The sequence below is a fragment of the Dipodomys spectabilis genome, unplaced genomic scaffold, assembly GCF_019054845.1.
Source record: "Dipodomys spectabilis isolate Male_0828 unplaced genomic scaffold, ASM1905484v1 ptg000095l, whole genome shotgun sequence".
Taxonomy (NCBI): domain Eukaryota; kingdom Metazoa; phylum Chordata; class Mammalia; order Rodentia; family Heteromyidae; genus Dipodomys; species Dipodomys spectabilis.
In genome coordinates, this window is record NW_024870772.1 from 12,167,742 (window position 1) to 12,193,143 (window position 25,402).

General features: G+C 34.3%; 1 protein-coding gene across 4 annotated transcripts in view; it reads right to left on the bottom strand.

Moving 5' to 3' along the window:
- Tdrd3 (tudor domain containing 3) overlaps nucleotides 1–25,402 on the bottom strand; it is a 108,399-nt gene that overhangs the window by 46,220 nt on the left and 36,777 nt on the right. For all 4 annotated transcript variants that reach the window (XR_006148251.1, XM_042685542.1, XM_042685541.1 and 1 more), the window contains exons 2-7: nucleotides 24,949–25,033; nucleotides 19,752–19,817; nucleotides 6,407–6,567; nucleotides 4,202–4,343; nucleotides 3,137–3,208; nucleotides 404–553 (exon numbers count right to left, since the gene is read on the bottom strand). Coding sequence is in view for 3 of the 4 variants with exons in the window: in XM_042685542.1 (XP_042541476.1) it covers nucleotides 404–553; nucleotides 3,137–3,208; nucleotides 4,202–4,343; nucleotides 6,407–6,567; nucleotides 19,752–19,817; nucleotides 24,949–25,033 (676 nt within the window). In the remaining variant the exon portion in view is untranslated. The remainder of the gene's footprint in view (nucleotides 1–403; nucleotides 554–3,136; nucleotides 3,209–4,201; nucleotides 4,344–6,406; nucleotides 6,568–19,751; nucleotides 19,818–24,948; nucleotides 25,034–25,402) is intronic.

A 25,402-nucleotide genomic window follows, 5' to 3' on the forward strand; every position in this document is an offset into this window, starting at 1 on the left:
GAGATTCAAAACAACTTTAAGAGAATCTTGAATGAAGCACAGATGGAAAGTATATAAGACAGTGTATTTGTAGATAAATATGCATAAAATCCAAAGATAAACATTTTTACAATAAATAAAACTAGCAAAGAAAACTGACAAAAATAATTGTAACCCACTGATATATCTCTGATTTTCACTCATTCCTCAGAACTTATTCTTTAGAAACAATTATTCCAGGGGAAATCATGAAAGTGGTAACCAGCCTAACTAAGGTTTTCCTCTACCTTAAGAATATGCAAGAAGAAAAATCTAAAGGACTTGTTGCAGTAGTCAGGCTATATGGGAAGACAGTAATGACCACAAGAAATTCAAATAGATCATGATGATAAGAAGAAATATTTACAACAATTTAACTTCTCACTTCTTTGCTCTTTGCAACTTCAGCAATGGCAGCAGTCCTTTGCTTTTCAAATTCATCATTATCGTTCGTAGTCTTGACAGGCATCGTAACTTGCAGAGTCTTTCTTCGATCAAGTTCTCTGCTATCCACCTGGGCATGCGATATACACTTCTGGAAAATAAGTAAAAATAATTCTGTAATTCTAAAAAACATTAAAGTTTTCATTAGACTCTATGATTTCTTTTAAAAAGCTGGGAGTCCATAAAAACAAATTCCATCCCATAGATATACAAAAACATAAAAATGAATATCAAATACATGTAACCAGTAAATTAATTTAAAAGCTGTACAAAGATGAGGTCATCTAAACCAGAGTGTGACTTCATGTCATGTACAGAACAAGGAAGTTTCATTTTAAGGTAATAACTAAAATAGCTTTCAACTCCAATAAGTAAACTAATATACAAAACTCTGATTTTGTAAAAGACTTCAATTTCCACACTGTTATTAATGTACATGCATGTAAGTATCTATGAATTCACAAACTAAAAGCTAAAAACACTTGTCTCAATAACAATAAAATACTTATGGTTGATGCTGGTTTCTCCTTTTTTCTCTAGGCAGTACAGCAATTTGAATTCAGGACCTTGTGCTTGCTAGGCTAGCATAATACCACCTCCAGGCCCATTTTCCAGTGGTTATTTTTACGACAGGATCTTGCTCCCATCCAGAAACCTGCCTGAGCCCTAACAGAGCTACTGTCATCATTTCTGAGATCACAGTATCACTGGCTTCCCTCCATGGGGACAGTCTCTCACAAACTGTTCTGCCTGAGCTGTCTTGGAACCATGAACTTCCAATCTCAGCTTGAGATGACAGCATGTGCCACTGCCCCCAACTATAGATTGAAAAGGGGGGGGGGGGAGGAGGCGAGGGAGGGTGTCTCACAACCTTTTTTAACCCATGTGGCCTTGAACAGAGATCATCCCATTCTCAGCCTCCCAAGTAGGTACTATTGCTTGGTTTTTTTGGTGTTTTAAGTTTTGATTTTTAGTCTCATAAAATAAATTAAGAAATCCTTGCCTAAAAACAGCTATGAACTGTGCTCTCATTTCCAGTTCTACTAGTAAAAACCCTATTTTTAAAGAAAAAAAACTTTTCTTATTTCAATAGCAAGAAGGTAAAGGAAATCTTCCTAAACTTGTCATACAGTTTTGTGCAATTCAAATTTTCAGCAACATGTTATTGATAATAATACAAAACTAGTATCATCTATCTTTACCTATGAAGAACATTGCAATATGCTACACAAGAAAGTTTCAGAAAGAATGTCATAAAATTATACTAATGAAACTTCTTAATCCCCCAAAAGCTATACAGCATACTCCAAGTTCATGAAAATAAATCATAAGTCTTTCCAAAAACAAATCATTTTTAATGCCTGAAGTAATTTATTAAAGAGAAATACTATCATTAAAATTCTTCAGGGAAATTCTTTCAAATATCTCACTTATTACTTTCAAATATGTTATTTTCAAATATGTTTTATATATAGAGAGAGAGACAGACAGATAGAGTAATGTTTTGTTCCTTGTTTCACTGGGCTCATTTTTTTAATTTTATTGAGAGAATATCATCTTAGGCCACATATGGGACCTCAAATCTCCTTTTTCTCAACTGTCTCTTGTTCCAAAATAAAGGAAAAAATACATTTTAAAAATAATTTCAAAATTTCCATGATACAAGAATGACTCCAATTTAATTCAGAGCAGACCTTAAACACAGGGCTTTCAGAGATGTCAATCAACTGATTCTACCTCATCTTTTAATCCAGATACCTTTTTTTCATACTAAATTTATTTTAGAATAAAAACTACACTTGGTTATTGAAAGACAGCATTCTTTCCTACCTTTACACCCCCAAACCATCTTCACTTTCAGGCATCTCTCAAAGAATATTAAAGAACAAATACAAAGCAGATTGAGTATGACATTTTGGTGGCACCCTGAGTAAAAGAGCAAGCTGGCACAGGGCTGCTCATGGACTTGCCAGGGCTAAAGCAAGGATGGGCTAGAAGAGATGGTTGGGACTGCAGCTTCATGCATGCTGAGCACACTGAGAAGACACACATATTGGCTGCTATGAAGCAGAACTTCTCAGCAAAGGAGCTAAAAAATAGACAGAAAACTTTTCGTTTACACAGGATAAGAATTGGTACTTGTGTGGTAGAAAAGAAAAACACCAACTGGAAATAAAATGAAGTCTCTGGCCAGACATGTATTTGAATCAAGGCAGAAGCCTCAAATCTTGGAAAATTGTAACATACTTTTGTCTTCTTACTTTCTGATTTTCCATATTACAAAGCCCTTTCTCTAACTGAAGAGAAGGGTTGGGTTGGGTTGGGAGGGATGGGGGAGAATGATGAAGGGAGAGACATCAGTCAGGATGCAAAGGACTTATAAACTGACATGCTGAATAGTAAACCTTTTGTACAACTACATAGGGAAATACAAATATAATTTTCTCATAAAAAGTCCTTTGCCTTACCATATCTTAATTACTTGGAAGTTTTTCTTCAGATATGGCTGTTCATTGGTTCAGTCTTTGAAGTAACAAAATTGTTAAATTCCTTCAACTTTGTATTTCCTTATAACTTCTAAATAAACGGCTCAGCACTAAACTAATCACAGTTTAAATACAATGAAAAATACTTTATGCTATTTAAGTTCATCTGCCAACATGAAAGTCATTACCTGTCCAAAAGGCACAAAAGGAGGTGGTCCACCTTCAGTCCCAATATTACTTCTATTGTGTTTTGACAAGCTCTGTGAAAAAAAAAAATCATTCTTCCATAAAAATATACTGACAATGTTTATAAAGCATCAGGAATCTACTGCTTTGAGTAGATTATTGTAAGAAACAGGAAAGGGCCTTCTCTAACTTGTTGCAGACTAGAGAATATAAAGTATCTTATTATTTTAGGAATTCTTTCCTCATCTTTCCTGACCAAAGCACACATTCACACACAATTTTCAGAAAAACTTTATCAGGCAGTTCTTAGTGGAAAAACAGATCTCCTCAACAATTAGGAAAGTCAGAGATAATACTTTAGACAAAAGGATTTCATTTGAAAGCATATAGCCTTAAAAAAAAAAAAAGGCCAGGTGCCATGGCTTACACTTGTAATCCCAGATATTTGGGAAGCTGAAAACAGAACAGCAGTTTTGAGGTGAGCCTAGGCAGAAACTCTGAAAAATCTCTTCTCAATTATTAGGAGCTGGATGTGGTGATGTATACTTGTCATCTTTGCTACTGTGAAGCCTGCGAGAGGCAGCCCATGCCCAGGCATGTGCCCAGCAACACTCCTGGCCAAAAAGGGACACCCTATCTCAAAAATTTCCACCAGAAAGTGAGGCTGGAAGTGTGGCTCAAGCAGTTTAGAGCACCAAAATTCAAACCCCATTATCATAAAAAAGTACATAAGACTAAGAAAAAATATTACATTTAGAATGAAATTCTTAGAATTAAAATTTGCAAGCAAAAAATCATATTGATAAAGGTGATTTTCTTTCTAGTTATTTATAGAGATCAGATTGCTACAGTTTATAAAATGGAAGCTCATTCAATTAAAATAAATATTCTCAATGTCTTAAAACAATTCATACTTTGGCTTGGTACTAATGGTTCATGCTTGAAATCCTAGCTACAAAAGGACTCACTAAGAAAAGAGCTCTAAATAAACAGCTCCCTAAAATAACGGAATGAAATAAAAAGCATGTAATATTTTAAAACAGAAACCATTTTTAGTTTATACTTACTCTTTGTAACTCCCACTTGTCAATAAGGTGTTCTACTTCTCCACCAAGAACTGTGGTATTGGAGTCATTCAAGAGCAGGAATCCATTTTTTATGTCAACAATGCCCGAGAGCTTAATTTTAGTTCCAGGTGGTGTGTTCAAGCTAATGCAAAGGAAGAAAAGTTATTTTAAAACACATGGAAGCTCCTCCCCAAACTGGAATTCAGTCTTACGGGAAAAATTAATCAAGTTTTTAAAATAGTACTTCATATCAAAAGTACTGCTTGGGAGACTAGCTAAAGAACACCAGTAGATCACAAGGGAGGAAGATTAGGTATAAAAGTCTCACTTTCTACCTTAATGGCAAAGAAGTGAGCTTCAGTTTCTATTAAAATGTGTGTGTGAATAATAATATTAAAAATGTAAAGACAAATATAACAAAAGATAGGAACACACTTCCTCAACTATACCATGCTATACAAATACATTTGCTTATTTTGCCTGAGCTTTGACTGTATTAAATTTAGCTTTGGCTAAAATTAAAATTTTACTGAAGAAAAGATTATCTGACTGATAATAACCCGAGAAATTGGCTACCACAATACCTAAAAAATAATGTTCATATTTGTTAAAATCTAGTTTAAGATCAAATGATAATTAACTACATACAAAAACCTATTTAACAGGTGACCAATGAGTTTATATTGAGTGAAAAAGCTCAAAAGAATCAGAACAGCAAATGGAAGCATATAAAATGACTCAGAAAGGAAAATAAATGACAAGTATTTACAAATATCCAATGAAATTTCTCACTTCACACAATAGCGCGAATTGCCTTAACAGAGGCCATGAGGATAAAGGTAACCTGTTCCCTTCCTTTTTACTGTCTGAGACATTCTAATGCAGTTCCCAAAACACCTCTCATAGGAAGAATCAAAAGAAGTGGAATTGCTGTCCTAGGAAGTGGGAGGCACACAAAGCTCCCGGCCTTTAACCATTTCCAAAGGGAACACACTATCCTACAAACCTTTGTTAGGAAACTGAACAGTGTGATAGATAACACACCATTATTCACAATTTACTAATGAAATCAGAAAGATATCATGACAGGTTTTTCTTTTAGTTTCTAGGTCTTTTGTGGTGGTCCTCAGGCTTAAACTCAGGGCCTGGGCACTTCCCTTGGCTTTTTCCCTCAAGGCTAATGCTCTACCACTTGAGCCACAGCTCCACTTCCAGCTTTTTTTGGTGGCTAGATGGAAATAAGATTCTCACAGAATTTCCTTCCTGGGCTGTCTTTGAACCATAATTCTTTTTTTTTCTTTTTTTTCCTTTTTTTATTGTGAAAATACCGTACAGAGGGGTTACAATTACATGGGCAAGATAATGAGTACATTTCTTATCAAGCATTGCAGCCTCCTCCTTTGTTTCCCCTTCCCATCCCTTCCCACCCTCCCCCCAGCACCAAAGTTGTAAAATTCATTTTTCGACATAACGGCTTATGTATACATCTCATTGTTGCAATGGGTCCACCTGTATTTTTTAATTAAGTATTTTATTGTGAAAATACTGTACAAAGGGTTTACAGTTACATGAGCAAGGTAATGAGTACATTTCCTGAACTAGTATTACAGACATGAAATACCAGTGCATGGCACCAAAACATGTTCAAAGAAGTCCTTTTTGTTTATAAACACCTAATCACCTAAAATTTCAAGAAAAAAAATGAAATGGTTAGTCTTCATAAAAAAGTATCATTTTGCTGGGCGCTGGTAGCTCACATCTGTAATCCTAGCTACACAGGAGGCTGAGATCTGAGGATCACCATCCAAAGCCAGCCCGGACAAAAAATTCCATGAGACTCTTATCGCCAATAAACCCACTCAGAAAACCGAAGTGCAGCTGCGGCTCAAGTGGTAGAGTGCTAGCCTTTAGCTGAAGAGCTGAGGGACAGTGCCCAGGCTCAGAGTTCAAGCCCAATGACTGACAAAAAAAAAAATATATATATATATATAATATATATATATCGTTTTTATAATAACACTAATCATAAAATGCTATTCTTAACTATGTTCTACACAAAGCTGAAATACAAACCTCTGTAATTTCTTCAGAAAAACTGTAATATGCACTTAAGATTTCATTCCTTTTTTTTTCCAAAGTTCTTAACACATAATCAGTTTTGAATAGCAGCTTCAAACATATAACAAATGCAAAAGTGCTCATCACCTTATTTTTGGCATATAACTAAATTCTACTGCTGTGCAACTTGTATGACCATCCGTCATCTGCAAACGCAGCATCCTTGGTGCAGCCTGAGATTCTTCATTATCCTTTGGTGCAGCAACATTGCGTATTTTTTGGATTTGTAAAACACACGGACCTTCAAGCTGTCAAAACACAAAAGAACAAAAATTACTTTCTAGTCATGTCTTCCTTGTCATTTACAGTCTCTCTTTTCCATAATGGTTATGCACTATGATTTATAAAGATAACTTCAATTAAGATCAAATCTGAAATGATATGTATTGTATTGTGTATGTTTTTTTTATTTTGGAATGTAAAGATAAAATTTCAAAAACCTTCCCTAAAGAACAATTTTTTAAAATAGCTCATTTTTATATAGTAATAAGAAAGCCCTAGGAAAAGTTATTTTGCTGCATAAAATTGGATTAATTTGATGCATTTAGTCTTGTATGCTCTAAATGTCTCTTTTGCATCACTTACCATATACATTAAGGGACATTCTGAAGATAAAGAACTTCGTGATTTTTTAAGTGATATCAACTCTTGTATCAGCAGTTCAAAGTTGCTATTCAAACTTCAAGTTTAAAGTGCTCCCTCTTGTGGTGTAATGAAGAGCACATACCACAAAGTTAAAACTATAAAATCTGAAAAGTGTGAATTATACTTGACCTTATTTCCACATTTTCTTTTTAGAATGATGTTAATGATATTAGATCTATACAAAATTTTGTATAATATTTGTTTACTATATGGAGAAAAAATACTTTTGCTGGCAAAATTCAACCAAGAACAAAAATGAACCAATGTACTAACTATAAAATTTAAAGTTTTATATAATAAAATGTTTATAGTGAACTTTAAAAATGAAAGTAAAATCTACTTGCTTGTAATGGAAATGAATTTAATAGAAATGATTATGTCCACAAAATAAAACATATCTTTAAGTAGTCCATAGTCAAGGGAAAGGGCATTTTTAAATAAGTAAAATATTTCTTTTTTTAATTTTAATTTTAATTTTTTTATTGTGAAAATACTGTACAGAGGGGTTACAATTACATGGGCAAGATAATGAGTTCATTTCTTATCAAGCATTGTAGCCTCCTCCTTTGTTTCCCCTTCCCATCCTCCGCCCGCCCCCCACACAATCCTCCCCGCTTACCCCCCCCCCGCTGTATATAAAATTTATATTTTTAGAAACAAGAAATATAGAATAGTTATCAATTATTAACAAGCATTTTGTCATCAAACATTAATCTTTGTTTCTTGAGCTGTATGATACCAAATTAGAAATTTTCTACTCCATATTCAACAGTCTTTTGCCTGCAAAAGAATAATTTGGTTATAAATTTATATCTAGAAAACATAATTAAGGAAAAAAGTACCTAAAATTCCATAATTTTCAGTTATGGCAAAGAATTACAAACAACAAAGTTCAAAACCCTTAACAAGTAGCAGTAAGCTGCTAATTCAGAACAAACTTTTCTTTGGCTTTGTTAATGTGACAAATTAAATTATAGGCAGATTATGATAATTGTTTGTCATTCCCTTTTTTAGTAGTTCGTACCTAGTTAATTAAAACCTAGGTGAAAAATATCTTCCTTACATTGCTTAATACGACCTACCAATCGGATGCCATTTAAATTTGGATTTAACTAAAATTAAACTAAATCAAAACTAAAATTGTTCAACTGCACTAATCATATTAAGTATTGTATATGTAAAAGCAGACAGACCACTTACATGGTTACAAATGTCCACTAGACAATCAAGAGATGTCCTATTCATTTGTGTTTAAACATGACTTGTACATGCTAAGAACATAAGAGGAAAACACTTAAGTATGATAGGAAAACATTTGTTTCTATTTAATTTTTAGTAAGAAAGTGAAGACCACTTTGCTGCTCTCAGACACTTCTGTGTGACCATAAGAACAAAAAGTTGAGGTGCGTCAGGTAAGAATGCTGGCCCCACACTTTTGACATGTTCTAGCAAGGAGCCATTATGTTGCCTAATTAATGCTGGCCTCTACATTCCTTTTAGTAAACTGAATAGATAGGGCCAAAAGACAGGTCCACATGGGACCTATAAATGTCACCTAATGTGGGAAAAGAGTCTTTTCAGTTATAAAGTAAGTATCCACAAAAAAGTCCAAAATAGGAATCTATGGATTACCGTAAAAAATATTATACCAATTAGAAAGTCAGATACAGATGCTAAGAAAAGGCAGATTTAAAGAAAATATGAAAGATTATACAGATATTCAGAATAATATATACAAGGTGGCTATATTTAAGATCAATACAGAAATATCTATTATATTTCTAAGTACAAGAAACAAATAGAAATGATAGTAATTTTTAACAGTTCTCACAATAACGATAGAAAGTTCCAGAAGTAAATTCAGCCTGTGGCTCATGCCTATAATCCTAGCTACCAAGGAAGCTGAGATCTGAGGATCACAGTTCAAAGACAGCCCAGGGGAGAAATTCTATGAGACTCTTATCTCTAATTAGCCACCACAAAACTGGAAGGTGAGCTGTTGTTCAAAGTGGTAGAGCACAAGCCTTGAGCGCAAAAGCTCAGAAACAGCACCCAGAGACAAGCCCCACAACCAAAAAAGAAAAAAGAGACAACCTATTTACTTTCAATACATTTTAACACTACAGAAAGGCTCAATGAAGAGATATATCCAGCCATTTCACACTAATTCCTAAGAACTATTTACCTGCATTTCTTTTTAATTTGTAATTTACAAGTCCCTTGGTGGGAATGCCGCACTACAGAAAACAACAAATGCTGTAAGTCCAGGCTCTTTTTGTTCTTTCTCCTCTTTAGATAAGCAGTTTACCAGCATTTTACTGGTAATGCACTATCTAAAGATAGTCATTTCCTTTAAACTCATCTGTAGATGAGTTTAATCTTAAGGAGATTATCATTTGATTCTCAAGTTCTATGGGAGGTAAAAACAGCCTGAGGAATAACAGGCTAACCACAACATAAAAATATCTGGTAATTTCAAATGCCATTAAGGACATGGTTCAAATAGATTTTGTATACATTAGTGAAGGTAATATAAACTGATGCAACTGCTTTGCAAAAATAACTTGGCACTATCTTATAGATAGAACACTAGCCTAAGTTTATCATATATTCATTCAATTCCTGTGGAACACTTTCACATGTTATCAGGAAACATTTACAAATAAAGTAGACATACAGATGCACATTTATAATTCCATCTACTTATTTTTTAGCGTGGTCGTCCACTCCTGTAACCCTAAGCATCTTGGGAGACATAAGGAGAAGCAAAGGTTGAGGCTAACCCAGAAAAAGTTAGACTCCAGCCAAGGCAGAGATGTATACTTGTAGTCCAAATTACTCAAGAGGTAGTACAGGTAGGAGGATCCAGGGGAAAAAGCTCAAGACTATCTACAAAATAAATAAAGTTAAGTATGGGGAAGAGGACATGATAGAAGGGATGTGATTGGTTGGAATGTATTGTAATCATGTTGGAAATGCAACAATAAAATCCCTCACTCTGTATTATTAACATAACCCAATAAAAATAGTCAAACAAAAATGGTAGAGGCCTTGTCAAGCAAGTGCTAGGCTCTGAATTCAAACACAGTATTACAAAAATTAATAGTCTTCTGATGGAACTGGAAATATATTTTAGTGGTAATAATAACCTAATACACAGAATAAGTAATTACTTATTTAAATCCTTACTAGTATTTAGCTTTTTAATATTTTCATAGTTTAATAATATACAAGAGAAAATATATATCACATATTTATTAGTTATATTAAATGATAAATAGAAGCTATCATGTAATAGAAGTTAATAATAAATGTAAGTCTATCATGTCAATTAGCTTCAAAACAATTACAGTTTATAAACAATTGCATATGTAAGTGAAATATTCTGAAATATCATGAAAAAATCAAAAACCCCAAATTCACAACAGTTGTTTCTTGGTATGGGAAGAGGTGGGGATCTATAAGCAAAATAGAACTATGGTTAATAAGCAGAATAGTTGAAATGTTCTACCTCCTAAATCAGAAAGAGGATTCACAGATGCTTGCTCACTTCATTGTTGAGTTTTGCAATATATATTTACATGTATGTACCAAATATTCAAATAATTAACATGAGGTTTAAAAACTGAAACATTGAGCAATTCACTCAAATATCAGAATTGGAGAATGAGAACCACAACCCATACATCAAAGTCAAACTACAGAACTACATTGATGGAAGGGATATGCTAGTTTAAAACATTTCTGAGAGGAGACAATGGAGAAGCCATAATTTATAGAATTTGACAGTTTCTCTAGGCAATAAAAAATGATCAATAAAATATAACTATAGTCTGAACTGGAGACATAAACTGGAAGAGGCTAGTCTAGCACTCAGAGAGCATCTAGCACTGTGCTAGATCACGGTCGTGATCTCACTAGCTCTGGACACTTACCTAAGCATTGCTATCCCAGAAACGAAGGCTTCCTTCAGTCCTAAAACTACCAGATGATTGTCCTAGTTCCTGTCTACAGCAGCTCCACATAACTAGCAGGCCTGAAGGATCTATACACAAGGTAGATTCAAAAGAAACTGGAGAGAAAGGATCTACCATTTTCTTCTCTTCCACTAAGCATCGTGAGATAGCTACTTCTCCCAAACCGGAGCAAATGTAGTGTCTAGTCTTCACAAATGTCAACTAAACTACACTAATATATGGACTATTACCAGTCAAGTAAAAATAGCTTTCTGTGTTTTCCAAATTACAAAAATATTAAATACACTGTTTGCAGTATGTACACATATATACAAACATATATACATTATGCACATATACTATAGATATATTTGACATAAGGTAGAAAGATGTGTGTGAATACACGCGTGTATGTAGACTCTAAGGCTTAACTATGCCTACACAGGGGATCTGTCCTCTATTCCCTGAGTAAACACTGACTATCTACAAGTTAACAGTCCAGCAAAAAGGCCACTTCTCCATGCTCCCAACTAAGCTGAGATGGCTGTCCCTTTGTTGTATATCCTTCCTATGCATTTGCTTCACTATCTTCCCACTGTTGACTCCCTAATCTCTTAGGAGGCTGTGTGTTCCAAGAAGGCATGGACCCTCTCTTGCTGATTTCTTTCCCTTTCAGATAGCACAAACCCACATTCAAAACTGCTTAACAAATCCGGGCACCGGTGGCTCACGCCTGTTATCCTAGCTACTCAGGAGGCTGAGATCTGAGGTTCACAGTTCAAAGCCAGCACGGGCAGGACAGTCCATGAGACTCTTATCTCCAATTAACCACCAGAAAACTGGAAGTGGTGCTATGGTTCAGGTAGTAGAGTGCTAAGCCTTGAGCTGAAAGACAGCACCCAGGCCCAGAGTTCAAGCCTCACATCCGACCAAAAAAAAAAAAAAGCAAACAAAAAACTGCTTAACAGAGATGTAGCTCAAGTACTAGAGTGCTCTCTGTCAAGCATGAAAGCTCCAAGTTCAATTCCTAATATCCCATGTCCCCACACACAACTCTCTTTATTTAAAATCGTTTATCATTATCTTAACTATTTAGCATTTATTAGATATGCCAGGAAATGTAGCAGAAACTTTGCATAAGGCTTAATTTACCTCTGGAAATGAAAAGTACCATAGGTTCAATTGTGTATCTTAAATGAGAAAACTGAGGGCAGTGTGTAAACAAAATACTTTTTAGGTCACCCAGCTATTATGAATCAGAATTCAGACTCAGATCAGTCTCACTTCAAATCTAGTCAGTGTTCTATTATACATTCTAAAATTAATTCTAAATAGGCCATGAGAATTCATTTTAAAAATTATTTCTGTTCAAAAGAGGTCAAGAAAATCAGAAAAGAAATGGCACCTGAGTTGCAAACTGAAGAATAAATAGCAGCCTGCAAGACAGGAAGGCAGGGAAAACCACTCAGGTGCTGTGGTAACAAGGCTGCCATGTTGGGGAAGCAGCAGTTCAGCAGCTCTAAGGAGGTAAGCTCTAAGAAGGTGGCAATAAGTTCTGTTTTCAGTGCTTTGTTTGAAGGTTATATTCATAATATATTTAAATAATTTAACCTGAGATGTAGCATAGCAAGTTCTTAAAACTGCTTTTTCTGAAAATCCTGATTCTTTATTGGGCTCACAAATTAACTAAAAGTAGGAGAGAAGCTCAATATTTGTTTCTACTTTGCATCGGCCTTCTTTGCCTTAAGCCATGCACCTTGCAGCCACCTTGGAATCCAGAAAGGACAGAACTGACAGATTACATTCTTACAAAATATTGTGGGGGTGCAGGGAGGAATGCCCCCCAAAGAAAGTAACAGCAGAGCCTCCTCAGGGGGGCTTCCCCTCCCAAGACAAAGAGAAGATAATGACCGACTATGACTGCTATTTTATTAACCTTTCATTATTTGCTACAAATTAAGGTTCCTTTAAACTAAAAAACATCTGTTTACACATCAAAATTCTAACATAGCAAATAGCTTTCTCTAATCAATCATGAGTACTTTCAAAAATCAAACCCAAGGAGAGCGAGCACTGTGGGACTCATAACCAAAAAGTAATAAATACTGTAACTATTGTGTCACTTACCAATTTCCACTTCTCTATTCTTTACTTCTCTTTCTTTTACTCACAGAGAGAATTTTATTTTTAATTATAAGAAGAGGAATATATAGTAGGTGAAGTCATTTAAATTCCTCAGAAGTCCTATTAATAATTACTAATAAGCACCAATAAAGCACAAAGCCAGTTTCAGTCATTCATTTTTCTGAAAATAAAAGTCTTTGTCTACTTTTAGTAACTGCCTAAAAGAAACATGCTAAACTCTATTATTTAGCAAAGACTAAATTATCATATAGTAAGCATTCAATGAGTTTTTAATTAAACGTGATCCTTTCTCCAGTTATTTTCTTTTTTATTTTTTAAATAAGTTTTTTATTGTGAAAATACTTTACAGAGGGGTTACCATCACATGAGCAAGGTGAAGCACATTATGGGTCTCATTCACTCATTTTGAATTTTGAGGCAGTGCTTCCATCTTGTGGTTGAGGTCTGTATTGCTAAAATTGTAAGCCAGTCACTTCTTGTAAAAATTAGGTTTTAAACGTATTTCATGTTTAAAAAGCATAGTCAAAAGAGAGAGGAGGAACAAATGCAATTATAAAACTGAATGAATACAAAATTAAGAAAATTGAGAGGAGAGGTGAAGTTGGGAGGGAGAAGAATAATGAAAGAGGTGACAATGATCAAGAAACATGGTATTCATATACGTCTTCATTAAATGGCAACTCTTTAATACAACTACTTAAAAATGAAAATAAAATTATTTTAAAAGCATATACAATCTGTCAGTCCTAAAATTCAGATAAAAATTAAACACCAGATCAAGCACCTTTCCTGATAGGTTTCCACTCTAAAGTATACAAACATCCTTAAGTAGCTAGATTGGTAAGAAATCATTTTAAGCTACATTATAATTAATATTCATACCCAGCTTTAAAATGTTATGATAATAATAACTACAACAAAATATAAAACTCAGAGAACGTGAAAAATATGACACAATTACATTTCCTTCATATTATGACCATTTTCTGGCCTACAAGTCTCTAAGTTTTCCAAGGCCTGGTGGCATCAGAAATACAAAAGGCTATCCTGAAAGTCCTCATAAAGGAGATGCATGTGACCTTCCTATCACACAGTTCTCCACTTTTATGATCTACAAGGCCTTAGAACTGAACACGGAGTGCCTAAGAGAAAATGCAGCATAGACTCAGGAACCTGAAAGAAAACTGACATCGTCACTACTTTTGAAGTTGTCTGAACCTTTGTATTAAGTTACAAAGGAACACTGTGAATAAAATATAGGAATTACAAAATAATGTTAGGAAAAGGATGAAAAAAGCCTGAGGAAAATCATTACACTAATAATAACTTTTATCACTATAAAAGTTATTTGCAACTTTTTGTCATTTTATTTTCTCCCAAAATACTCAATAACAATAGTGATTATTTTGATTTCAGATTCAAACTCCCATGCCCATCTGAATGCTCAGATGTGTCTTAGACAAAGAAGTGAAAGCTCAATGTATCCATAATTAACTAACTTCTAACTATATACCTACAATCTTTCTTACCTGATCAGAAATCTACCTGCTTTCCATTCTCTTTCTCAGTTTTCCAAATGCTGAAGGTAGCATTACCCAAGTCTTTTATAATTATAATTAATTGTAGCACAGGCCATGTGAGTAATTACTTTTGGCCTTTCAGTAGAGGAAATTTAAAGACTCTTCTATGCTTTAATCTATGACTGGTATTACTGATCAGTATTGGGAGAGTTCCAATGTGCTGTACTGGGTTTTACTCCTAATTGAACGAGCTTCCAAAGGGTTTGAAAGATATATTTGGAATGCCTTTTCAAAAAGGCCACCCAGTGTGGATACAGTTGGCTCCCACTAAGTTCTCCTCTCTCTTGCTTCTTAAAATACTGGGGCAAATACCTTCTGATCCTCTTTTTTACCTATAGCTTTCTCTTTCAGAAATGATAGTATCTCAAGCAAGCTTGGAATATAGTAGAATCAGTCAGAGCAGGGATTTATTCTAGCTTTAATTCTACTTCAGAGAAAAGTCCAAATAAGTTGTAGAATTCTATGTTTGGGCATTTGGTCAAAACTGAAAAAATAATCACGAATCTTACTTCATTCACTGAATTTCCTTGGGAATCCCTCAATAACAAGAAACCCAAATAAGGTAGTGAAAATGCATGCATCCTAAATTGTTCATCACCCTCAAGAATTTCCATATGCATGGGCTGGGAAGGTGGTTCAGTGGTAGAGCGCTTGCCTTGCATGCATGAGGCCCTGGGTTCGATTCCTCAGCACCACATAAGCAGAAAAAAAAAAAAAGCTGGAAGTGGCACTGTGGCTCAAGTGGTAGAGTGCTAGCCTTGAGCTGAAGAGCTGAGGGACAGCGCCCAGGCCCAGAGTTCAGGTCCCACAACTGGACCCCCCCCAAAAAAAATTTAAATAAAAAAGAATTTCCATATGCACTACACCATATTCAAATCTCAAGACTTGCTTAATTCTTCAAAGTCATAGGAAACAATACTTGAATAAGAAAATTAAAACCTACCAAGATTAAATAACTTGCCAAAAGTCACAAAAATGAATAGGATTTAAATCCAGGCTGGCAATTGCACCTATGTCTTTAATCTGTTACCATTCCCTACTGCTTTACTTCTCTCCACACAATGTGAGCCATGCCTCCTCTGCTTTTTGGGACAGCTAGCCTATCATCTATTTAAATTTTTCTAAAATTACTTTCTGGAAGGTTGGTTTCTAGTCTGTTGTGCTGGAAAGCTAACTGGGTAACTCAAATCTCTTTCATATACTCTCTTTCTCCATCACTACCTTTCTTACTTTCTTAATTTATAAAAAGAAAAGTAGAAAATATTACCTTAGATCATAATCAGATCTACTCAAGAGATACTCAAGTTACTTACTGAAATACTGAGAGAGAACAAAGGAAGAGGTGACACTGTTCAAAAAGAACAATACTGGGCTGGGAAGGTGGCTCAGTGGTAGAGCACTTGCCTTGCAATGCATGAGGCCCTGGGTTCGATTCCTCAGCACCACATAAGCAAAAAGAAAAAAAAAAGCCGGAAGTGGCGCTGTGGCTCAAGTGGTAGAGCGCTAGCCTTGAGCTGAAGAGCTGAGGGACAGCGCCCAGGCCCAGAGTTCAGGCCCCACAACCAGACCCCCCCCCCCAAAAAAAAGAACAATACTAATTACCTGACTTATATAACTATGCATTACCTCTGTACATCACCTTTATAACAACAAAACATGTATTTTCAATGAAAGAGGATTTAAAAAAAAGAAATAATGAAACCCTAAAGCTTCTGCTTCTCAACTAAAAAACTATAACATAGTTAAGTGACTGGTGATTCTGGAGTCACTCCTTTATTTCAATCACTATTAATATATACAACACTATAATAATAGTAGCGGCAAAAGACGAGTATATTTCACTGACTAACTCTTAGTATACAAAGAGACAAAGCAATCCATTTCATGTAAAAAACATATTCCTTGAACATATGCTTTAAAAAAACAGCTATTATTTATAACATGTAGACTGTTAATGATTGGCAAATAAAATGACCAACACCTATGTGTCAGTTTAACTTCTATGAAAACTGTTTCTCTAAATATATTCATAAACAAGAGAGAATCTGGGATAATGTCAGAAGCAGGTAAGGGAAGAAAAAGTGTAATTAATGAAGAGAAGAAAAGACATCTAATAATTTGTTTCATGTCAAAGGAACTATTTTTTATTTCTATTCATTGTATATATAAAGTCACATTAGCATTAAGAAAGAGCACATTTTAGATCAGGAAGTTTTAAGGTTTTGTTGCTGTCATCTCCATTTAAAGGTCTTTTTTAAAAAGCTACTGCACAAATCATTTAGAAACAAAGTGTTGAAAAAGTAGAGGGAGCAGAAAAGAGTGTCACCACTGTATCCAGTAGGCTCATAACAGAGCTAGGCTCTTAACCTCTCAAAAGAAAGTAGATAATCTGCAACATAGTGTCTTGTATTGCACATCTCATTGTTACAACAGGTCAAACTGTATCCTTGTTTAAGCATTTTGTTTTTTCCCTGCCCCTCCCCAAATTAGAGAAGTGTATATACAAGATGCAGGGCATTGACATCAAATACAGTGAAAACAGGGGTTATACCATGAGGCAGGAACATACAAAGCAACAATGGTACATTATAAATATGTTAGAAACAATAGCAAGAAAGAAAAAAACACTGTGTCCCTATCTTAGGGTTCATTTCGCTTGACATCATCTTATCTTGTCATATGTACATAGCTTTTCACCTTTTCTGTTTGTCCCAGACATATACTAGTTATTGCAAATAAGGGAAACCATGGAACCTATGTTTCTTTGGACCTGGCTTACTTCACTTAATATAATTTTTTCCAAGTCTTTATATTGTCTAACAAATGAGGCAATGTCATTCTTTCTGATGGAGACATAGAATTCCATTTTATATATATATATATATAGCTATATATCTATATATATGCATATATATAGATATATACATATATATAGATATATAGAGAGATATATATCACATTTTCTTGATCCATTCATCTACTGAGGGGCATCTGGGTTGGTTCCATATCTTAGCTATGGTAAATAAGGCTGCAATAAACATAGTTGTGCTGGCAGCTTTAGTATGGCCTTGTTTGTGATCATTTGGGTAAATGCCCAAAGGTGGGATTGCTGGGTCATAAGGAAGTTCTATGTGGAGTCTTTTGAGGAATCTCCATACTGCTTTTCAGAGTGGTTGAACAAGTTTATACTTGTTCAAGATGTACTTGTGGAGGTGGGAGGGAAGAGATGGTAGGGGAAAAACGAAGGAGGAGGCAACAATGCTTGATAGGAAGTGTACTCATTACCTTGCTCATGTAACTGTAACCCCTCTATACAGTATTTTTACAATAAAAAAAATCTTTAAAAAAATCATTTTCAAAAGACTTGAGTCTCCAAAATATGCCATGTTATTTGGAAAGAAAAGCATTACAGAAATACACATACACATACCATGTGTATACAAATATATACACCACCACACAACACCACATTATATAAATAATACATACTAGGGTTGAATCTAACATTTTTTTCCTAAATCTAACATTCATTTAAGGGCTGGAGGCAGCGTGCAAGGGGTTGAGCACTGTTTTGGCCCTGATTTCAAACTCTAGTACTGCCTAAATAAATAATTAAAAATAGCTAAAAATTTTTAAAAAGAAAGTAGATAATCTACAATCCAAAGCTCCATTTTTAAAATTCAAACTAGCATAAAGATATACTTTGATTTTTCTTCTGCTTCCTGTGGAGAATTAATGTACTCAAGATTAATGCTCAATCTGGGAGTCCTACAATCCAGTATGCTTCCCTAACCAGCATAAACATCTGCTAGAAACTTGTTCAAAATGCAAATTCTCAGGCTCCCTCTTACTTCAATAGCATCAGAAAGTCATGCAGGGGCAAAGATAGTTTAGGCTCAGCAATATGTACTACAGTCAGATCTCATGACAATTAAGGTATAAAAGTCAATGAATTACCACTATAACCAAAAGAAAAAAAAACAGTATAATGAAGATCATGGAAATCTTGAGATGAAAACTTGAGCATGAACAAAGCAACCAAGACAGATAGCTTTAGCAAAGAAAAACCTATGGCAATGGCATCCACAAATCTGCAAGACTACAATTTGTCACAAGGAAATCAGAGTTCTCTATTTTCCTTGAGAAAATATAAAGAAGACTTTGGACTTCATGGTGCAACATAAGAAATCAGTTTAAAATATAATTAATATTTGCTCACAAAGTGTTGTTAAACATCAAAGTAAATTTCTGATGTAAGTTGTAAAGCTTTGTTTGTTCAGTTAAATATTTGCCTCAAAAACTAAAGTGATAGCAACTATCTTTTATGGTCCTTTCCATCTACTGTACTAATATTTAGAAAATATTGAAAAATGTTGTTAAAGAACTTCTAAAATCATTCAGAATGTAATGTATATGATGTGCAATAACTTTTCAACTCTGAGTGTTAAAAACTAAAAGACTATGTATCCAAACATAAAACCTATACAAGTATTTATGTAACTGACATATAATGTCCCTTAATAGTTTAAAGCGTGACCAATATCTCATAAAAAAAGCCTCCACTGACACAATGAAATGTATTCACAAAATATTAAACACAAATAGGAAATGTCATTCCTATCTCACTCCTATCTTAAAAATATATCCCTTTATTTTAAAAAGAAAATTGTAACATGAATACATATAATTTTATATATAATAAAAATAATAGCAACAACGCAATGTACTTTTGCTAAGAAGCCACTAATATCCTCTTGTCTTAAACTTTTATACAACAAGTTTATTAAACTTAGTAACAGTTTGTTAAGGTAACTAGGATAAAAAGAACCTTTTCTAAACTCTGATTATATGTAGCAACTGTCACATGTAGAGTAAGTATGCTTCAATAATTTATAATTCCTGAAACAGAAGTTTTTTTTAATGATTAAAAATCATCAGAATTTAACTTCATCTTCTTTATAAAGGAAGTCACCATAATTTTGTAACTTGTTTACCATAGAATATTTTCTGCTGTACTCTGGAAACTTAGTAGACTATATAGTAGTTTAGTAGATATTCATATTTGCTGTGGTTAGGAAAACTTAGGAATTTAACGATTTGTTTTACCTTTTCTACCTTTCCACCATTGATGTCACTGGGAAGGAATTTCTTTCCAATTGTTCTGAGATCTGTCTAAAATAAAAATATTATTATTAAAATAGAATTATAGAAAAAGTAAATCTAATCTCAAGAATAAATTTGAAATTACTTAAGATTGTGGAACAAAAATTTAATGAATATTTTTAACTGATTATAACTTCCAAATATATAATCAGTCCTTTTGAATAATGTAGCTGTATTCATAGGTTGCTTTAAATGTGTCAGTAAAGTGAATAGCAACATGTAAAAGTCTTATATTTCTTTGTAACCATTATCTCATTCTTCTCTATTAAAAATCCCAAATATTTCAAATTCCAGTGGCTCATGCCTATAATCCTTGCTATTTAGGAAGCCAGCCCAGACAGGAAAGTCTGTGAGACTCATATCTCCAATTTACCACCAGAAAATCAGAAGTGGAACTGTGGCTCAAAGTGGTAGAGCACTATAGCATTGAGCACAAAAGCTCAGGGACAGCACGCAGGCCCTGAGTTCAAGCCCTGGGACAAACACACACAAAAAAATAAATAATAATAAAATACCACATATGATTTTTATAAACTGTGATATTACTGAAAAATTGATGCCATAATCTGAAATCAAATGACAGCTTTTGAATGCATAAAAATAGCAAAATTTTAACAACTAAATCCTAAAACACTTTGATATGCAGAGGGAAAAAAAAGCATATAGGTTGTAGTACACATAATAAAACAAACCTTCATTACAAATTGTTTTACAGAGCAATATCAATGGAATAGCAAATAAATAAAACTTTATTAGAGTAAAATAAATTCATTTAATTACATAAGTTACAAAAAAATAGAAGTTGGCAAACTAATGACTACATATATAAAAAATGTACAAATATATATATCTATATATCTATATATATAGATATATATAATTCAGCAAAGCAAAATAGTGAAAGCAAAGCGTAAGGACTAGCATAACAATTTTACGTCATTTCTGATGAAGAAAGAAAATCCCCTCAGAGTCTACCAAAAAAGCAAAACTTTTAAGGATCATGTCCTCTTAAGGAAATGAAAACTTAAAGGAATATCAAGATGTATATTCAATGCTTATGAAACAATCAATGCTTATAAAAGAAGTCCAATAAATGAAGGTAAGAAATAATCTTAATAGAAAATGAGGTTAGAATAACCTCACTTGTTCATTACTTAAAATATAGCAAATGAGACTTGACGCCAATATACTCAGGAGGTTAAGATCTGAAAATTGCAGTTCAAAGCTAGTCAGGGCAGGAAAAACCTGGGAGACATTTATCTCCACTAAAACTACCCCCAAAAAAGCCAAAAGTGGCGCTATGGCTCAAGTGGTAGATCCACCACCTTGAGAAAAAGAAGTTCAGGAACAGTGCCCAGGCCTAGAGTTCAAGTTCTAGGACTGGTACCAAAAATAAGTAAATAAATAGTTACTCTGTGTTGCCATAAGCACAAGAATGCATCCAATCACATAAATTTCACCTAAGTGAAAAATCTGTTATACTTAAAGAAAACACACTAAGTTATTAAAATTACAATAATGGGAAATGAACACATTTAGAGGCAGGTTCGTTTTATTGGGTGTTAGAATTAAATATTCAAATAGTGAGGTATCTTCATATTTCAAATATCCAAGCTAGCATATAAGTAATATAACAGATTTCACAGATCCTGTACCACCTTTTACTATTAGGTTTCCTGAGTTATTTCTAAAAGTCATGCAAGGATCACCCATAATCAAAATTAACCAACTGGAACTGCCAGGCACACTAAACCACAATACAAAACCTGTGCAGCTGTGCTTTAGATATAGTTTTTATGCAGGCCCAACATAGTAACAAGGGATAAAGAACTATCAACTGTATGTCATTATGAAAATATGGAAGGACAAATGGGTATAAAATATCTTCCTATATTAGCATTCCCTCTATTAGAACTATTTTTGAAGATTAAATGTTAACAAATGACTTGCACACAAAGCAAGCACCCAATGAATTAGCCTTGATGTAGTGGAAAAAACAGTACCAAATCTATTTCACAAAGTTATTGTCAGGCTAAAAAAAGACAATACAGGGGCTGGGAAGGTGGCTCAGTGGTAGAGCGCTTGCCTTGCATGCATGAGGCCGGGGGTTCGATTCCTCAGCACCACATAAGCAAAAAGAAAAAAAGCCATAAGTGGCGCTGTGGCTCAAGTGGTAGAGTGCTAGCCTTGAGCTGAAGAGCTGAGGGACAGTGCCCAGGCCCAGCCTTCAGGCCCCATGACCGGACCCAAAAAAAAAAAAAAAAAAGACAATACATTCAAAATTTACGTGACTTTCACAGTGTTATACACACATTTGTGGAATGCTAGTTAGGTGTAATTTACCAAGATGAAAATGACATTCTAACTCTTTAAAGATCCTAACTCAAAATCAATTTATACATACAATGAAAGCAATTTTATTATTCACACATCATTACAGCAGGATCACTAGGACAATGACCCAGTGGCCCAGAATACTTTTAAAACTGAATATAAGGGAAAACTGTAGAAATATTTTGCCTATAAAAAAGAAAATCTACTGGGGAAAAAAAGAAACAAGCAAAAAAAAATAAATTTTTATTGATAATTTTCAAAGCCTCTCTATATAAAGACAAAATATACATGTGATTGTTGTTTAGGAAATATCTACTAAGGCAAATCATTTTGTATTATATGGAAGCTCAAGGGAAACAAAAACATAATCTGCTGTAAAATTTACTAAATGCTGTTTATAAAATTCAGTGGTTTAATTTAAGACTGCATTATCAACTATTTCTATTAGCATAGACATCTGAAACAAACCTCTATACAGGATATTAATGCTACTTCTTAGTATTCTTAACCCCCATTTTACAATGTAAAAGTTATGAATTCTTTTTAGAAGAGGATCTGAGCATAAGAAAGTCATACAGCATATCACAGGAAGCTAACTCTACAAAAAGACCTGTTTACAAGATTCACCCAAGGCTGCCATCTAGGAATTTTGCCCTAGAACTACTCCCTAAAAGTGTCTCACTGCCTAAACTGTGGCTAAATTATAACTACTCTGAGGAGAAAAAGAGGTTGCATGAAGGAAATCTGTAATTTAGGTACATACTAGGCAGAAAGTACCTTTCTAAGCAGTCCAACAAAAGCTCGAGCTTACCATCTTATCTAATGGACTTCCAGACTGAAACACTGCACACATGTTATTCTACTTTCCCTTCATGATCAAAAGAACAAAGCTCACAAGAGGGAGAGAAAATAGGCAAGCTTGTGCATGGAATAGGCTCCGAGTAAACAAGTATACTATATATAATATAATCTATAATACAAGTCCTTCTTAATTAATGGTTGCAATCTTTAAAGCAGAAAAACAAATTCAACAGGATACTATAAGCTTATGAAAATGATTAGAAAGTAATTCTCCCCTCCATTATTCTAATGCCCTCAAAAAGAGAATCTTAGATAATAAACGATATTGAAAAACATTGCATCAGTGAATGGAGATAGAAAACAAACTCAATGAAAGCAGGTAGATGATTGGGAAAACCAAGAGAAGGAAAAGGGATCCATATGACTAAAAGTACAGTTATGCATATGTAAAACAATTAGCTGCACTTCAACAGAAAATAATGTTAGGAAGGTCTAACATTTATGCTGTGTGGGTACTGGTGTAAGACAGGAGGGTAAATAGAAAAGGTGAAGTGGGTGAATACAATCAAGACACTTTCTGCCCATGTGTGAAAATGGAACGATGAAGTTTGTTGAGATTGCCTTGCAGGGCTGTGGAAGAGTGACAGAAGGGGTAGGTGTAATCAAGGTACATAGCATACATAAATACACATGTCAAGATGAAACCCTCTTGTACAACAAATTGACACTTATCTTAACAAGTGATAGGTTTAAAAAGTCTATTTGTCACCAGGCACTGGTGGCTCATGCCGTAATCCTAGCTACTCAGAAGGCTGAGATGTAAGGATAGCAGTTAGAAGCAAGCCCATGTAAGAAAGTCCATGAGACTTATTTCCAATTAACCACCAGAAAACCGGAAGTGGAGCTGTGGCTCAAATTGAAAGAACACTAGCCTTGAGAAAAAGAGCTCAGGGACAGCAGCCAGGCCCTGAGTTTAAGGCCAAGACTGATAAAAAAAAAAAAAAAAAAAGTGTACTTATCTGGCACAAGTTTTTTTTTTTTTTTTCCAACTATATATTTCAGAGAAAATTATGAATTAATTCATTCAAAAAAGTATTGCAAGGCCCTCCTTCCTATGCATACAGCAATATTTAATCTTGATTTTATTACAGGTTCATACCAATTATATAAAGGTTACTGCTACATGCCAAAGCATATAAATAAAAACAAATAGCAGATTGTCATAAAAAATCTCTTCAACCAGAAATAAAGTTCTTTACAACATTTTTAAAAGTAAAATTCAGTAATATGAGTGCAAAGAATTACTGCTGTGACAATCACAGATAGCATGTATCATATTTCTAACTAATGCTTACACTAAGAAAAAAAAAAAACAACTTCATCTGCTGGTGGCTCACTCCTATAATCCTAACTACTCAGGAGACAAAGAGAAGGAGGATCAAGTTTTAAAGCCAACCCAACAAGCAAAAAGCTTGAGAGACCTCCCTCATGTCAATCAGTGCTGGGCATGGAAATCTATGTCTGCCTTTCCAGCTCTGCTGGAGGCTGAGTTTGGGAAGATCAAGATTCAATGCCAGCTGATGCCAAAATAAAGTTTGCAGAACTGCATCTCAACAGGAAATACTGAGTCTAGTAGAATGTACCTCTCATCCAAGCTATGGCCAGAAGCATAAATAGGACAATAGTTCAGGACAGCCCAGAAAACAGCAGAACCAGAGCAAAAAGGGCTGGAGACTAGGCAGATGGAGTACCTGCTTACCAACTACTAAGCTCAAACCTCAGTACCACCAAAAATAAAAATTAACCAATAAATAAATAAATGACATTACCTAGGAGAGGGGAAAAAAAAAAAAAAAAAAAACTTAGTCTGGAGATGAGAGTATAGCTTGTCTCCAGAGCACTTGCCTAGCACGCAGGTAGCCCTTGGCTTCAAACCCCAAAAGCACCAGAACAAAACTCTTCGACTTTTGTTAAAAGTGTTTATAAGTTAATAAATTTAACCTACATTGAGAGCAATCAGGATGATGTCATTTACATTGATTTTGTCAGGAGAACTTGTGCAAGCTTCAATGCCTTCCTCTGAAAGATACCTGTTAAAATAAAATAAACAGCTTATTACCTAAAATCAAAATCTTGTCTGTGTAACTATTATCTTTAAGTAGTTGTACAAGGGAGGTGTCATTTAACAAAGCAGTATATGAATACAATGCATATTGATCTGTGTCGCCCCTTCAACAATCTCTTCTCCTTTGAGCAACTCCAGCTTAATTCTTTTTTTATTATTATTCTAGAGGTAATATACAGAGTGATTTGTTTTCTATTATAAATGTGTACTGCAAATACTAGGAAAGATATTTGCATAGAGACTCCCATCTTGCTTACTATTTCTTATTTCTCATAGAATAGAATAGACAATCCTGTTTTATTTGTATGCTTAAGGAACACTGTCAATAAAATTA